The following is a 16,365-nucleotide window of genomic DNA, read 5'->3' on the forward strand; positions in this document are numbered from 1 at the left end:
TCCTGTGAAGGCACATGGGTTCAATGGAAATCACGGTGAGTTCAATCAGGTGGCTGGGTGTATCGAAGCTATTCTGGCATCTGGACTCTCTAGGATCCGCCAGTGTTGAATGACTACCAAGAGCAATCAAAACTTTGAGTTAGGGGCAAGTAAAATGTGTTACCTTTGTTTGTTATGACAGAGAATGTATTCATTGCTACATGAAAGTTTCTGTACATTTGAAGTTTACTTAGCTTAGCTATTATAGTAGTGGTCAAAAGATGCCTAGTATTGTGTGTGAAGGAGGAAAAAAATCAATTTAGTTGTCATGCAAGTCATCACACTCTATACTGTTTATTATTCACACATATTTTGTTTTATTCCACAGCAAAGTTGAATTATTACAGGAACAAAGAGTCATAATTACCACCACAGTACCATCATGAGGATTTTAGTCATGTTTACTAATGAATTTGCTTATCTGAATGATTTAACTGCAGAATGACGTCAAGTCATGCTTTTTTACTCTAGATTTAATAAAGCACGAGCACTACTAGCGGCTGAGTGGCGTCGTCAGAACAGATGAATCACAGAGAGCAATGAAATGAGAAGAAATAAACGGTCATTTTGTACTACGATTTGAGGACTTACCTTTTATTTTTTTTACTGTTACTTGGTTTGCTGACTCTTATGACGAATTTTAAACGCTCGTTTCTGGAAGCTGGATGAACAGACTACACATTTGGACAACTTGGAACAATACTGCCTTGGGGTTTGCATTATGAATTCCAGAGAAAACCTGGCTATAACTTTACACCAATTTGATTACATTGTCATGATTTGCTTTCTCATATACAAGAGATATGATTTTCAATGCACTGGTTGAAACATATTGCTATACTTTTTCTCTCATCTGTAACCAACTAGAAGAACATGCACAGTGAGAGCTTTGGAGGATGAAAAAGGACCATTTCATAAATCCATTTCCAACAATGAGGTTGGGGAAAGGGATTGCCATTAATCAGCCGACACCTACCACTGCCATTACATTTTTCACTTCATATTTCCCCAGAAATGACTTACAGTATAAGCTGTTCTTGGTGGTACAGTATAGTACAGTATTAATTCTTCCCATGAAAGTTTGCCAGACCGTATCCATAATGGTAATGCTTACCCGTTGAAGGGGGTACAATATATATATATATATATACACACAGATATTGTGACCCACCCAATTATCTCTAATCTGAAACCAACACCTTGCAAAATACCGCATCTCGGAGAAAAGCCTGTCCTTTGGCCAGTTTCAGTCAAGAGGTTCTTCAAACTGTACAATAATGACAAAGTGTCCACAGGGCAGGGTGTGAGTGTTTTGTCTGTGTGTGTGTGTGTGTGTGTGTGTGCGATATTTTAAAGCCACTGCAGCTTTTTCTAAGGTGCATGCACGGATTGTGCGCAAGGTAGAAGCTATTTAGAATATCCTATTCAGTGATCCACTTCAGAAAAGGGGACACATTGGAGGGCATTGCATAACAGTTCAGGTCGTGTTTTAACCAACTATTCACAAATACTACATAAATTCCTCTCGGCTGCATGTGAAAGAGGAATACATACTGAGGGTTTAAGCTTGCCTGTACAGTTAAAGCAGGTGGAAAAAACTTGAAAATAAAATAAAAACAAAACAAAAACACAGGGATAGTCATTTTCAAGTGTGATATTACTGGTTTTAGAACGATTCGTGCTTCTGATTTAGAACATCAATCGCTCTCCTTCTACACCCACCTCCAAACACATCCCTTACCTCTTAAGACAGGTTTTTCACTTCACTCTTACTCACTCTCTCCCTCTCTCAAAACTCTTTCTGCCATCATGAAGTGCTTTAAGTCCATCTCTCTATCTCTCCTCATTCTCCCACTATCAGTCAGACTCAGTCTCTGCCCTGCCTGAGGGAGGACAGCAGGAAGGGCAGCAGGTTGAGAGCCGGCCGGTGCTCCTCAACGCCCAGAGCCACCAGGGCCCCGGCCAGCAGCGAGGCCACCCCGGGCAACACGGGCGGCTGGGCCTGCATCACCTAGAGACAGGAGTAGAGTAGTAGTAGAGTAGAATTATGGAAAACCCATTGACGCATTCTTGCATCCACCTTCCCAACAACTGCATTTTTATGATTTTGTTTTTATGTGTTATAAGACTTATACCTTTTCCACTCTATGACAGTGTATGAGACCATCTGAGCCAAGGTAGAACGTGGAGAATGCATCGTGACTCCTAAGAAGAAGTGGAGAGAAGTCAGATTCGTGATCCGATTAACAAATACACCCTATGCTGATTTGACTCCCGGGTGAGGAATGGCCAGCGCACTGCATATGTTCCCAGACATATGGATTCTACACAATCATTCACACAGATCATTTTGAAAGAGCATATAAACATCATCTGCATTCTGCATCAACATCTGCTTTACAAGCAAAACTCCCTATGCATCAGGACCGCCAAAAAGCGCAAAAAATGATCTAAATCTAACTGAATTATCTTGATTACAGTTATAAGTGTGCTTTACTTGCCTACTCGTGCTCTCACCTATAGAGCTGGCTCTTGTCCTTCTTGTAGAAGCGCAGCAGCAGTGTTTGTAAAGGCAGGCCCCGGAGTCTCCAGCGCGCTCGTACCGTACCGTCCTCAGGGTGCTTGGTCAGCTTCAGCACCTCCAACCGTGCATCTGCGTAGTAGCACAGGCACACAAGCCGCCACAGAGACAGAGTCAGCTGGTACATCAACCGGCCCCTGGAAGACACACACACACACACACACACACACAGAGATTACTTTAAGCCTAGACACCAGATTAAAAAACAAATGTGTGTCCAAACAAATCCAACTTGTGTAACTGGAATGGTTCTTTACTTGGTCTTGGCGTTTATAAGTCCATTGATGAATTCAATGTCATTGGAGTACAGGCCGTAGTCGTGACTCTTTGAGAAAAATTGTGGAAGCTGCAAAAACAGATCAAAACCACCTGGTGAGCCGGGGAGTCATAAAATCCAAAGCACTCATGAAAACCAAAAACAAGAAGAACGACATTGTTAACCTGTTTGCCTTCACACACCTACCTCCACCCTTAGCCTCTCATACATAACGGCCAGCTTCTCCTCGTTCTCCTTCTCAGTGTCGCTCCTTTTCCTCTCCACCTGGTTAGGATCGTCCTGGAAGAGGAAGACTGAGGGGAAGGGAGGAAGGCCTGATGTCTGTCCCTCTAGTCCGAGCCTCAGATTAAGTCTGCCACCACTGATGGCCAAGGGCTCAATTCCCGGGCAGTGAAAACAGTAGAAGCAAGAGCCCAACACAAACGGAGCAGGACAGCCCTCCGTCTCGAAAAGACTCCTGAAAGAAGCGGTTTCCTTCCAGGGAGCCACTCCCTCCACATGTCCCTCCTTCCTGTCGTTCGCTGTAATGCTAATGTCATCCTCCCTGCTCCCGTCAACAGTCGTTAAAGGGAGAAGGAGCTCAAAGGGCCTGTTGGGTCCCAAAGCCAGGAGCTCGCTTAGTTTAGCATGCCCAAAGTGTGACACCTCCACAAGGGTGTGCTGCTCCTCAGACACCTTGGGTCGCAGCAGCACGCACAAGCTGACTGTCTCCTCCCAGTCCTCGTCCAGGACAGGTGCTGACTGGGACTGACTCGCATGGTGGAAGGGGTTTGACAGGGACGGAGGTTTAAGGTTCTGATAGCGGAGGCTGTTTGGAGGCGCCAATGCCCACGACGCACTGCACAGTGTCCTTGAGGAGCCATTCAAGGGCTGTTCAAGCATCTGCCAATGACATTTCAATTGAATAGACTCTTCTAACCAACTGAATATTACTTGCCTTGAAATAACATTTGTTTTAAATCATTCAAATTATGATTCAATTACAGGGATTCGATTTTTTTAAACATACCTGATATACAGCCCAACATGGTTGCCTCTTAAGTTGATTGCTGCCTTGGCTCCAGAGGCACCCTACCCAGAAAGCGGCGCCCCCTCTGCACGCAGCCATTCACCTCAGGAGGGGCAGGGATGACCCCAATGACAGATTTAGTGAGCAGTCACCATCAAACAAACTGAAAGGGAAGACATACCATAGATAACTTAATGGCCAGTAATGGCTTGTTTGTTTGTTTTTGTTTCTGCATTCAAAACTAAACAAAACAATTAATTTGAACAAGGCTAGCTCATGCCCATTGCTTTACCTGCTAAAGAATAGGACACTGATGGTTAACTGCCAAAATCACACTCAAATTCCACTAAAGCATTCAAAGCACCAGATTCGGTACTGCAAAATGATAGCATGAAGTTTTTGTTTATTCAAACCATGTGCTATTACTTAATCAATAAACAACTGCCACCAATCGCTGCTATTGTGGGACGCAAAAGTGGTCCAACATACCGTTAACGACAACGTTAGTCGAGGTGTATGAGACTTTGACCTCTCGTGCTCTTGAGGCTCACAAAACAACCCAAGCCAGAGTAGCACATGACACACTGAACGTGAGTGGCAGCAGCAAGTTCGAAAATCATTCGATTAACGTTCGCTGCAACTTCTGTAGCTAACTAGGTAGCGGCTGTTCAGCTGCAGAACCTGCAATGTACCCATGAGTTCACTACACAGGCTTTTTCACATATGGCAAATAAACGTATCTTCAACCGATGACAGGTGTTGACTAAGTTACTGTAAGAGTGAGCGAAAGTTAGCAGCTGACGTTCACTCACCACTGCAATGTCTAACGTTAGCCAATGTATGTGGCCAACGTTGAGATAACAAACCACAGCACGAAGAATCTAACGTCAACCTAACCCAACCCACTAGCACAATTACGCAAACACAACAAAGCAGTCCAGCAGTCATTTCTTTAGTAACGTTAACATGCAAGCCAAAGCTATGTAGCTAGCTTGCCAACTGTTAGCTAGTCAGTGAGCTAAGGTTATTTGAATCCAAATTTGGTTGTGGGCTGATGCCTTGGTGACCACTGTTGCCTGCAAGCTAACGTTAGCCATTTGAATGTGAATGCTTAGTATACAGCAAGTGATGTTATATCGCATAAAAAACCTTTCCGCACTCTCATTATAAGATAACATTGCCTCACTGGTCCAAATATATGCTAATAAGCTAGCAGAAAAGCTAGCAAGAAAGCTATGTTGCCAATCCTTTTTTGCTTACCTTTATTACTTAACTAGGACAGTAGTGCAGACGTTTTGTTTTTTTTTGGACGAAATGTGCAATTGATATCACTCCGCTAACTTAACAAAGATTGATATTTATCCAGCAACTTCTAAGCCTTTCCAAGCGTTACACAAATGTCATTTCATCTCCAAATGTCCTTGCCAGTCTTCAGCCCAGTACACACTATTCACAACGCAAGCGTGAAAACGCTTCTAGAACAGTAGTCCGCCCATCTACCTCAAGCACCGGCGTCCCACTGATTGGCTGGCAAATCACCGTTGAACTTGGTACCAAGATAGGTCAAGTTCATCAGTGAAAACACAATTAGAATAAACATTGTAATGCCACAGTGTGTACATATATACAAAGGTATTTTTAAGCTTACAACATCTGAATTCCATTGGTTTCCTAAGCAAAGAACTGCAGTACTGGTATTGACCACCATGCGTTACTGGCGCTATGACAATTTCAATAAACCGGCTCTTCTGAACTCTGTGGTAGAAAAAAGGAAAACAGGCAGGCCGCCGCATGTGAATCGCAGTAGCTAGCATCCTTGCGCAGTTGAAGTACGGGTGGCTGGTGGTCTCCCAGTGGTCCGAGAAATATATTAAAATACAGTAACAATTCATCCAAACCCATTAAATTTTTTAAGGACTGAAAATGCCCAAGAAAGCCAAGGAAGTGGAACAGTGGGAAGGAGATGAAGCTGCAACGACAGGTAGGTTAACGTTATGGCGCTAGTGAGCCTGCTCAAAAACGACAAATCCATTTAGCCAGCTGGGCTTCGTAGCTAACGTTATTTCAACGGGCCATGTTGTAATTGGAATGCAGCAATAGCCGCGTAGCAAGTCAACCATCAGATAAAATCTTAAAATGTTTGGGGCGGCTACGTAGTTGTAAATGACAGCTATTAATATATACAGTGAGAGAGTTGAGTTCGTGAAAGGTAATTGTAGTGATGGTTGTTGGTCTTTGGTTTTCATGGCTTGGTTTTGAACTGCAGTGAAAGATCACCTGTCAGACCGAACAAGCAGGACCAAACGCATTATAGCAGAATTTTTTTGTTAACAGTTTGCTAGTTAGTTAACGAAATAGTTAGTAACTGATGTCGATGTCGTGTCTGCAGAAAAGCTTATGCAACAATGCGTCATTGCGTGAAGTGGTGTTGCTGGTCAACTTTCCCAGGTTATACAAATGGACAATTCTAGCAAAACTGCGGTGCTGTCAGAAACAAAGCTGGAATATTTGCACTAGCATCAGCTCCAATTCTCATTGAGCCAGTGAAGGCTGTGGTCGTTGCCTTTAGAGTCTGCGCTCTCGTTCATGACAATTACAAAGCATATACTTTAAATATCTTTGTCCAGAGAAACCAGAGAAACCAGTCAAGAAAGGAAAGAAGGACAAGAAAGGGAAGAAGAGCGTAAGTTACCCAAAGGGCTGTCCAATTATTTGTGTCTAGATTTGTTTGTATTTCTGTACAAGTTGTGTGAAAATGTACCTGTATCAGATCCTCATGTCTGCCCACAGTTTTTTGAGGAGCTGGCATCAGATGCTAAACCTGAGAAAGAGGAGGAACCTGTCAAAGCAACTCACACGAAACAAGTAAGTCTAAAGTTATCCTCTACAATTACCCTCACAAGTCCCACAGTGAATTGGTAATCCTAATGTTTACACCCTCTGTGGTTTTCCACAGCCTCAGAAGAAAAAGAAGGACAGACGAAAAGGTAAAGGAGGAGATGAAGATGAGTCTGATGAAGATGTTATGGAGAAGCTGAAGAAGCTGTCAGTTCAAGCCAGTGATGATGATGATGAAGAGGAAGGTACTGACAACAAATACTCTCTGGCTCCTTGTCTTAATACACTTTAGATTAGATTTTTTTTTTAACATAAATGTGTTTTCTCCTCAGTTGTTGTTCCCAGCAAAGGTGGAAAGAAAAATAAGGTAAGTCCTCTCTGGGAAGCATTATGTTTCGCATCTTTTCTTTCCATGGTGAGCCACTTATGTCCCCTCTCTCGTTTCCCAGGGGGGCAACATTTTTGCTGCTCTAAGTCAAGGGCAGAGTGATGATGAAGAGGATGCAGATGATGATGACGAAGATGAAAAAACATCTAAAGCATCTATGGTGGGTGGTGATTACATGTCTGTTTTATATGTCTGACCTATCTTTGTAATATTGTCTGGCTTTTGATAAATCTAAATTTGTTGCGTAGCTAAATCATCAATTCCGATGGCAAAGTGATTGAGGATGTTGGAATGCAGAATGCAGAATATGTGCATGGTGGCTATTTTAAGGATTGTCCTTTATTTTGATTGCATGTTGAATATTCATTTGTGTATGTGTGTATGTGTGTATATGTATTCATATGTATTCCCTACTCAAACTTGTCATAAGAAGTGTCATAAGAAAAGATGTGTGTATACAGTACACAGTATCATGTAGTCAAAGTCTGTGTACATGGAACGTGTGGCCGCAAGAATGCATTTGACACAGATTCATCATACTAACCTTTTGTAGTAGCTCCCCTTGTCTCGTTTATCCCTGTGTCTTTGTTATCCATTCTCTTTCTACCCAGCTCCTTATTCCTATTCATCTGCGCGCTCTGTCTCCATCTGATATTTATAACCTATGTTCACTACATTGCTACCGCTGGTGTGAACACACCCTTGCTGGAAACTAATAACCTTCCTTGTATCATTCACACACCATCATATGTTTAACATCCTTGACTGTATGGCTGCTCACTTAATGAAAGGTTTAAATGTGCTTTGTTTACCGTTTTGTATGTGTGGCCTGGGGTTTGATCAAACAATTGGAAAACCATCAATGCTGTGAGCATTTCTCACACGGAACATGGTATTATATTTAATTGAAGAAATCTAAAATTCTCTGTTCATGTGTCTGTACCTGTATGTCCGTAACACAGGAAGTGCCAAAGGGCAAGAAAAAAGATAAGCCTAAGCCTAAGCCCAAGAAAACCAAGGTGGGTAAGAAACAAACAAACCAAACACACAATGCTCACTGACATCGTCCGGTTTCCGGTACATATTCATACCACTCTCCTCACCACCACCCCCTATCCATCCACCCCCCCCCCCCCCCCCCCCCCCCCCCCAAACCCTCCTTATTCATGTCTTCCTTTTGTCCCTTCTCTCTTCACTGGAAGAGGATGCTAAAGACGTGTCTCTTGATCATGTTTATCTTTTCATTTCATCTCTTCTTTTCAACCCCACGACTCAACCTCTGCAAACTTTTATTCAGATGGCAATGCCAGCATAATGCCATGGTGAGTGAATTAACCAATTATACATTTTTTTGCCCAATGTAAGGATGTGTCAGAGGATGAACAGGATGAGGAAAGTGAGAAGAAAGATGAGGAGAAGAAGGGCATGAAAAAGAACAAGAAGGCAGCAGCCAATCCATCTAAGGTTAGACATCAGGATATCCTGTGCTAAGTCTCTCGACTCTTAACTTGTTACTTTGTGTATAGAGTAAAGGCTGTGCTCTCTGTCTGTCCCTGTAGTCTCCAGAAGCTGACGAGGAGGTCGAAGAGGAACAGTCTCAAAAGAAAGGCAAGAAAGAGCAGCCCAAGGTGAGTGGGTAGTGCCTCGTTGAACAAAGTGGATTGTGCGAGTGGCACTTTAACAGAGCATTCACACCTTTGCGTTGATCCGTCAGGGTTGACGGCTCCCCATTCACTTTGAATGGGGTGACGTCATCCTTTGCCGAACTGAATTGTGGCTCCGTTGGGTTCCCTTGCGTTGCGTTTCATGCTTTGCTTGAAGAATGTTCAACTTTTCGTGAGGCAATGCATGTGTCAGCCAATCAAATTGCCTTTCATGCATAACTGACTGCACAGGCCAATCAGATCCCGTATATGCTCACGTCTAAAAAGCGGCAAGCTCAAAAAAAAAAGATGGCGACCAAACTCCGTAGATGGTCGTGTTTGTACCTAAAAGTTGTTCGTTTGACTTTTTTTTGCTTAGATTTTTCAAAAGTTACCGAGAAATAGACACTGTACAATGTAAAAACCCCTTTATTGTAACTGAAAAATACGTCTGATAGGATTTGCGAGGTGTCTGAGCTCCCTACCTAATGTTAGCATGCTACTGCTTACAAGGTAAGCAGCTTGCTAGTGGCGTGATTGGTTTGTTGACCTGTCAATCTCACTATAACGTCTCTGGTATCAACACAACCCCATGCGCCAGACTCCTCCTCCGCCATTCGTTGGATCAACGCATTCTAACGCGTAGGTGTGAATGCTCTCTAAGGCTGAAGGTGGTTATTTTTGCAATGTAGTTTGCGGAATGTAGAAAGCTTGCACCCCTTCATGGTCTTTTTTTTTTTTGCCTGCTCAACTAACTGAGCTTTAAGAAGACACCATAGACATTGTATAGAGTAAAGGCTGAGTGCTCCCTGTCTGTCCCTGTAGTCTCCAGAGGCTGACGAGAAGGTCGAAGAGGAACAGTCCCGAAAGAAAGGCAAGAAAGAGCAGCCCAAGGTGAGTGGGTAGTGCCTCGTTGAACAAAGTGGATTTTTGCGAGTGCAAATGAGTCCCTGGTTATAAAAATGCATTCGAATATGAATTTACCTCCATTTTAGAAAAGTAAGCCGCCGACTCCGCCCCGGAATGAGGAGGAGGAAGAGGAGGAGCAGGATGAAGACAAGAGTGATGGGGATGACACGATGATGGTACAGCCTCACCTTTGTTTTCCCGGTGTCAATGGATGTTTCGCTAAAGATCCTCACCTCTCGGTCCTTACTGAAGACATCATTTTGTTCCTCTTCTCTGTCTTAACAGTGTGCAGAAGATGCCCTGAAAGAACAACTGACTAAAGAAAAGGACGACGACCCCTATGCTAACCTGAGCAAAAAGGAGAAGAAGAAGAAAAAGAAAATGGCAAGTGGTGTTTGGGAACTGACCCTGGACTAAGGATTTTGTTAAAGCCACTTTTTGGTTCCAAGTGGATATTTATCAAAGCTTTGAAAGAATGTCTTGCTCTCTGACAGATGGAGTATGAGAGGCAGGTGGCCAGTATACGCGCTCAGAACGCTTCTGAGGGAGACTTCTCAGTCTCTGTGGCAGAGCTGTCCTCCAGGCAAGCCATGCTAGAGAACGCCTCTGACATTAAGGTAATTTTGCTTTTGTGTTCTTTTTTTATCTGCTTAACATTTGTCTTTCTATACACTCAAACATCTCCCCAAATCACTTAAACATCAGTTTGAACTAGGAGCTGATAAAAAGCTCTGAAGATGTTTCTAGTTTGACCTGCCTTAATCTGCTCTCGGTCTCTCCCATCAGCTGGAGAGGTTCAGCATATCAGCTCATGGAAAGGAGCTTTTTGTTAACGCTGACCTTCTGGTCGTTGCCGGAAGGCGATATGGTTTAGTTGGACCAAATGGGTGAGTTGGGCTAGTATTTGTATTTGTATGTGTTTTTATATACATTTTATCATCCTTCCGTAATAACTTGAAGTAAAGTTATCACTTATAAATAGAATGTGGGGGAAATTGGTTTGACTTATTATAGGATCAAAATTATGAAAAAAATATTTTATTGCTGATTCCAGAAAAGGAAAGACCACACTTCTGAAGCACATTGCCAATCGAGCCCTCAGCATCCCTCCTAATATTGATGTACTTCTCTGTGAACAAGGTAACAACTGGTCCTCACGACCAACCAGAGCTACGTTTCTTTGTGTTAGACTCTGATGATATTGAATTTTGTGCACAAGCCTTTCATTTCCCCAAAGCATAACTAATGGCTTCATCATTCATCACACAAACACTTCACTATCTCGTTTGTGTGCGTGCGCAGAGGTGCATGCTGATGACACTCCGGCTGTTCAGGCGGTGCTGAAGGCAGACACACGCCGACTCAAGCTTCTGGAGGAAGAGAGACAGCTACAGGTTCTGTTGGAGAAAGGAGACGATAGCGTCGCCGAAAGACTGGAGAAGGTGAGGACTAGAGGGTGCCACTAGGACATGTTAAGGAAGTCAGTGACTCAAACCTCATGAGTGGATAAGAAAGGAGAGGATTGCATTCCCTCCCAGCAGAGGATAAAAAAAAAATGGCGTACCTCTTATGCCAGTCGTTCTCAAAGTGTGGTCCGCGGACCACTGGTGGTCCGCCAGTGCCCCGTAATGGTCCGCGACGGCCAAAAGTAAATTATTTCGACATTTCTAACACAGCCAGTAGTAGCCTAATCTAATAAAGAGTTGCCTAATCTATTAACAAGGTCATGGATTGGTGCCTTAAGCCAGGGACTATGAAAATAAAATTAAATGAGAAAGCCTCTGACACAGACAAGGAGAAGGTGCAACGGCGAGACGGTTCAGCCTCATTGGGCATTATCCCGCCGCAGAGTTGCATTCAAAACAGCGTTTTTTTCTCCCGCTGCGGAGACAGCAAGATGATAACTATATTCTGTATTGTGTGACGTTGGATAATGACAGCTCTTAATTATGAAAAGTTGACTACTAGGATGGCTGTATTAATGCCAGTGGGCTAGCCTACTGTTGGTAGTGAAATACTGCGGTCGGTATGCGCATCGTTGTGTTTTGTGATACATTGGCCTGTCTGAGTGTGTGATGGGAGTATGAGGCTGTGAGCGAACTATAGTTTGTAACATAACCAAGTCACGCATGGAGCAGGGTTCCAGATGCTTTGCCTTGCGCATTGTCATATCTATAACTAGCCTACTGGTACGTAAAAAAGGAGAGCCCACCCGCGAAAATCATGTGTGCGCTAACAATTGTCTGGCGCCAGGTCTGGGTAGGAGGCATGTTGTTCCGGGGATATAGTATTTAGTTAGATGGTCCGTGAGTTTTTCTTTTATTGGCTAAGTGGTCCTTGGTCTGAAAAAGTTTGAGAAACACTGTCTTATGCACATCTCTTAAGTACCGCCACTGATCATCTAACTCTGTCTAACATGTATGTGTGCTTGTGCCCGCAGGTTTATGATGAGCTGAGAGCAATCGGAGCTGCCGCAGCTGAGGCCAAAGCTCGCAGGATCTTGGCTGGTCTGGGCTTCACCGCCGAGATGCAGAACAGAGCCACCAAGAAGTTTTCTGGAGGCTGGAGGATGAGAGTGTCCCTGGCCAGGTCGGTGACACATTCTGCTGATGCTTGAAAGGTGGACAGGGCTCAAGTAAAACCTTTCTGGGGTGGGCTTGCAGTGACATACTGAAATAATGAAATGTAGGCTTAGTCTCTGCAAGTCTGGTACATTGTGATCTGCACACCCTCCATAGGCCTTTATTTAGATTAGGGGCAGCCCTCTTGAATTCTCACATAGCATTACCGTATCACACATGTTCTTTTAACATTTATGGAAGGGATTGGATAAGTCACTCAGCAGAGCTTACTGATTGGCCACCGAGAAAGCCCATAGACTGAGCTCTTGAGTTAAACGTTTCTCAACTGTAAACCCAGTAAAAGTTAAACAGTCATATACTCTCAGTGCTCCTAGCCTCCCGGCCAAAGATAAATAAATCTGCGTCTGTCCCCTGTGTGTCCCCTAGAGCTCTCTTCATGGAGCCGACGCTGCTGATGCTGGACGAGCCGACCAACCACCTGGATCTGAATGCTGTCATCTGGCTTAATAAGTACTGAACAAATGCTTTTTATTGATTGTATGGCCTTTATGGCCTCTGTGTATACAAAAATGTTTGCATGTATGTGCTTGTGTGGTTCCTTCTGACAAAAGGAAAGATCAGTTAGAGCATCACACATGCATGTGTCTCACTGTCTTGCATGTGTTATACTCCAGCTAAAGATGTAGCAGCAGAAGTTAAGCCTTTAACTGTGCTTTCTTTAACTGTGCTCACTTTTATACTAATTTAATCTAATTTATTTATTTATTAACCCTCTTTATATTTGTTCTTTTCTCTTTCTCTTTCTTTGTCTCTGCCCCCCCTCTCTCTCAAGTTATCTCCAAGGCTGGAAGAAGACCCTTCTTATTGTTTCCCACGACCAAAGTTTCCTGGATGAAGTCTGTACGGATATCGTTCACTTAGACAACCAGAAGCTCTATTACTACAGAGGAAACTACTGTAAGTATACATAAGTTAACAAATGTATCGTGTACGTTTTACCTTGAATATTGTAATGTACCTTGGATACTGTGAAAACATCATAATTGATTGGTTCTCTGTTTTATTTGTGTCTTAGTGACCTTCAAGAAGATGTACGTCCAGAAGCAGAAGGAGCTCCTGAAACAGTACGAGAAACAGGAGAAGAAACTCAAAGACCTAAAAGCTGGAGGGAAGTCCACTAAACAGGCTGTAAGTAACCTTTAACCTTTCCCTTCCTGGTTTCTCTATACTTATACTGTATGTAGGCAAGCAAAAAATCTTTGGTTGCCTCTGTCATAACGACCCACAGTAGGGCAATAAAGCCAGAGAGATGTCTTTAGAAGGTGTTTCTAGCCAAGCTCATTTGCCCATTTACACATGTCTGCAGGTTTCTAATGATTTAGTGTTTAATTAATAATGATAGATTAGCCTGTGGCTGTATAGGTGCATACTTTAAAGAAGCATACATCAATCTTAAAGGTTTACAGAGCAGAAAAGGGGGATAGATGTTGCCACCAAAAGTACCTATTGTGTGGCAACCAAAACCGAGAAATTGCTGGCATCAAATCAGGATTTTTTAAATATTTTTTTCAACATAGTGAAGCACTCACTTTCTGTGTGCCCCTTCCACCTTGTCCAGGAGAAGCAGACTAAAGAGGCCCTGACACGGAAGCAGCAGAAGGGGAAGAAGAAGGGCATTGAGGAGGAGAGCCATGAGGCCCAGGATCTGCTGAGGAGACCCAAGGAGTACACGGTCAAGTTCACCTTCCCCAACCCGCCACCTCTCTCGCCACCCATCCTTGGGCTGCACGGTGAGCCCTTGACCTTCGTCTTTGGTTCTTTCTCTTTTTGGTCCTTCACTCGCTGCTGTACACACATAGTGTCATAATATACTGATGTTTAATGGAAATCCCCTTCTGCAAATTATTTCTTGCAGGTGTTGACTTCACCTATGAGAGCCACAAGCCTCTGTTTAAGAATGTGGAATTTGGTATCGATATGGAGTCCAGGAGTAAGTTAATGTAGTTACTTTGAGATACTCCAAGTCAAATTCACAAGGTTGTCATAAATTGACATGTATTTTGGTGATTGACATGTATTTTGAGGCTAACATAAACTTTCACTCCAGTTTGCATAGTCGGACCCAATGGAGTTGGAAAGAGTACATTGCTCCTTCTCTTGACTGGAAAATTAACTCCAGTAAGTACACGTTTCCTTTTTTTTTCATAAACTTTCTGTCTCAGATGATGGTCTGTATGACACTGACTGTGCTTTTCTCTGATCATTATAGACAAAAGGAGAGATGAGAAAGAACCACCGGTTGGTAAGTAAAAATATTTTGAGTGTATACTGGGTGTGTTACAGCATCACTCCATACACCAGGGTTTAGAACCATCATGTTCTGAACTAGAACCATCAAGCTAACTGTGTGGAACTAGGGCTACATAGTTTCTTTTTCTGACACATCACCAAAATTAGCCATGTTTTGATAGGACCATACAAATTCTTTCACATCTTAATTATGGTACACACTTGCTACCTCCATTAACATTGTAGATATCCATACCCAGTCACTTGAAGTGGAAATGATTGTAATACCTACAACTATTTATTCTAATCATATGTAATTATTCTCTTGTGTCTTTACAGAAAGTGGGCTTCTTTAACCAGCAGTATGCTGATCAGCTGAACATGGAAGAGTTAGCCCATGAGTACCTCCAGAGGAACTTCAATTTGCCTTACCAGGACAGCAGGAAATGCCTGGGCCGCTTTGGTCTGGAGAGCCATGCTCACACCATCCAGATCTCCAAACTGTCTGGTAACTATAGCAACTTCCCTAGCTCAGCATCAGTCATAAGAGAACACTGCTCTGAAGTAACATGATGAGGTCGATATTAGTTTCTCATGTTAAGTTTGACTTTATTACTAGTTGTGGCTTGAATCCGACTGTTTTGATTCTGATTCTTTAGGAGGTCAAAAAGCAAGAGTGGTGTTTGCAGAGCTGGCATGCAGACAACCTGATGTCCTGATTCTGGTGAGTTCTTCCTCAATTGCTGTCCCAGCTCATCTAACTTGATGTAGAACTGACTTGGCTGTTGATTATGTACGGCTGAATCTGATGTCTTTCTCTCCTGTTTGATAGGATGAGCCCACAAATAACTTGGATATTGAATCAATTGATGCCTTATCTGATGCCATCAATGAATACAAAGGAGGTATGTCATCTTAAAATGTTTTTCAGTTGATGTTCAGTCCCATCAGTTAGACATTTACTGGCATTGTATTATGCAGTAATGGTGTTGGCTCTCAAAATGTAAACCTTGATTCCAGTGAACTCAGAACATACAGTTACTAAACTCTTCCTAACTAATGGCAATGCCTCCTCTTTCCTAGCTGTGATCATCGTGAGCCACGACGCCCGTCTGATCACGGAGACCCAGTGCACACTGTGGGTGGTGGAGGACCGGTCAGTCAATCAGATCGATGGTGACTTTGACGAATACAAACGCGAGGTGCTGGAGTCTCTTGGGGAGACACTAGTACACAAAGACTTAAACCCATAAACTCTGGCCATACAATAACTGACTCAGTGCTGGTGTACTGCATTAGGCTGCTTTGCGATTGAAATGTCTGAGGTTCTTTTCAAGTGTATTCTGGCTTAAGTCACAGTGGGAGTTGAGTGATCAGATTTCATCTTGAGGGAACCAAAAAGGCCAGAAAAAAAAATAAGTGCCATTTAACCAAAAAAGGGCAGAACAGATACTTTTGTGACTAAATATCTAGTTAAATTAATCACGCTGTTAAGGGAGAGAGGAGTGTGTAATAAACCATAGCACACTCCTAGTTGACCTCCATGAGGAGGTGTCTGAATTCATCAGTGTTCAGTGGAGAAACTGAGATTGAATGGGGTGTTATGCTAAAGATATTGGCCACATCATGTGTGGGTATTTAAAATCTGTCTTTAAAAAGATGAATCACAAGTATTTACATACACAAACAGGGCATATACCTTGGATATGGACATTAACGCATAGCTCTAATAAACAACCACATTATGTGATGTGGGGTGCATTGCAGAACACTCAATATTGTCAAAGCAAATAAAATGGATTTTACATCA

General features: G+C 42.9%; 2 protein-coding genes across 6 annotated transcripts; one reads left to right on the plus strand and one right to left on the minus strand.

The window, feature by feature from the left end:
* Positions 1-332: 332 nt before the first annotated feature.
* On the minus strand, positions 333-5,512 carry c19h6orf136 (chromosome 19 C6orf136 homolog). 2 transcript variants are annotated; one of them, XM_012818326.3, is made up of 7 exons: positions 5,167-5,512; positions 3,907-4,069; positions 3,084-3,779; positions 2,878-2,966; positions 2,557-2,757; positions 2,175-2,244; positions 333-2,050 (listed from the first exon to the last, which is right to left on the minus strand). In XM_012818326.3, exons 2-7 carry the CDS (start codon positions 4,003-4,005, stop codon positions 1,907-1,909), a joined length of 1,299 nt encoding a protein of 432 aa, XP_012673780.1. In that variant the 5' UTR covers positions 4,006-4,069; positions 5,167-5,512; the 3' UTR covers positions 333-1,906. The 2 variants fall into 2 exon arrangements, with proteins under 2 accessions (XP_012673780.1, XP_031442150.1); XM_031586290.2 differs by lacking the exon at positions 5,167-5,512 and adding an exon at positions 4,396-4,599.
* Positions 5,513-5,663: 151 nt separating this feature from the next.
* Positions 5,664-16,365, plus strand: abcf1 (ATP-binding cassette, sub-family F (GCN20), member 1). Of its 4 annotated transcripts, XM_012818275.3 has the most exons (28): positions 5,665-5,887; positions 6,534-6,589; positions 6,697-6,771; positions 6,863-6,989; positions 7,077-7,111; positions 7,194-7,292; positions 8,095-8,151; positions 8,498-8,596; positions 8,692-8,760; positions 9,601-9,669; positions 9,771-9,860; positions 9,970-10,068; positions 10,179-10,301; positions 10,471-10,571; positions 10,739-10,824; positions 10,987-11,126; positions 12,125-12,273; positions 12,693-12,776; positions 13,099-13,223; positions 13,342-13,454; positions 13,885-14,056; positions 14,182-14,256; positions 14,374-14,444; positions 14,536-14,568; positions 14,895-15,063; positions 15,215-15,279; positions 15,388-15,460; positions 15,639-16,365. In XM_012818275.3, exons 1-28 carry the CDS (start codon positions 5,830-5,832, stop codon positions 15,806-15,808), a joined length of 2,682 nt encoding a protein of 893 aa, XP_012673729.2. In that variant the 5' UTR covers positions 5,665-5,829; the 3' UTR covers positions 15,809-16,365. The 4 variants fall into 4 exon arrangements, with proteins under 4 accessions (XP_031441473.1, XP_012673729.2, XP_012673731.2 ...); XM_012818277.3 differs by lacking the exon at positions 9,601-9,669; XM_031585612.2 differs by lacking the exon at positions 8,095-8,151.

Source organism: Clupea harengus, chromosome 19, assembly GCF_900700415.2.
Source record: "Clupea harengus chromosome 19, Ch_v2.0.2, whole genome shotgun sequence".
In the NCBI taxonomy this organism is placed as follows: domain Eukaryota; kingdom Metazoa; phylum Chordata; class Actinopteri; order Clupeiformes; family Clupeidae; genus Clupea; species Clupea harengus.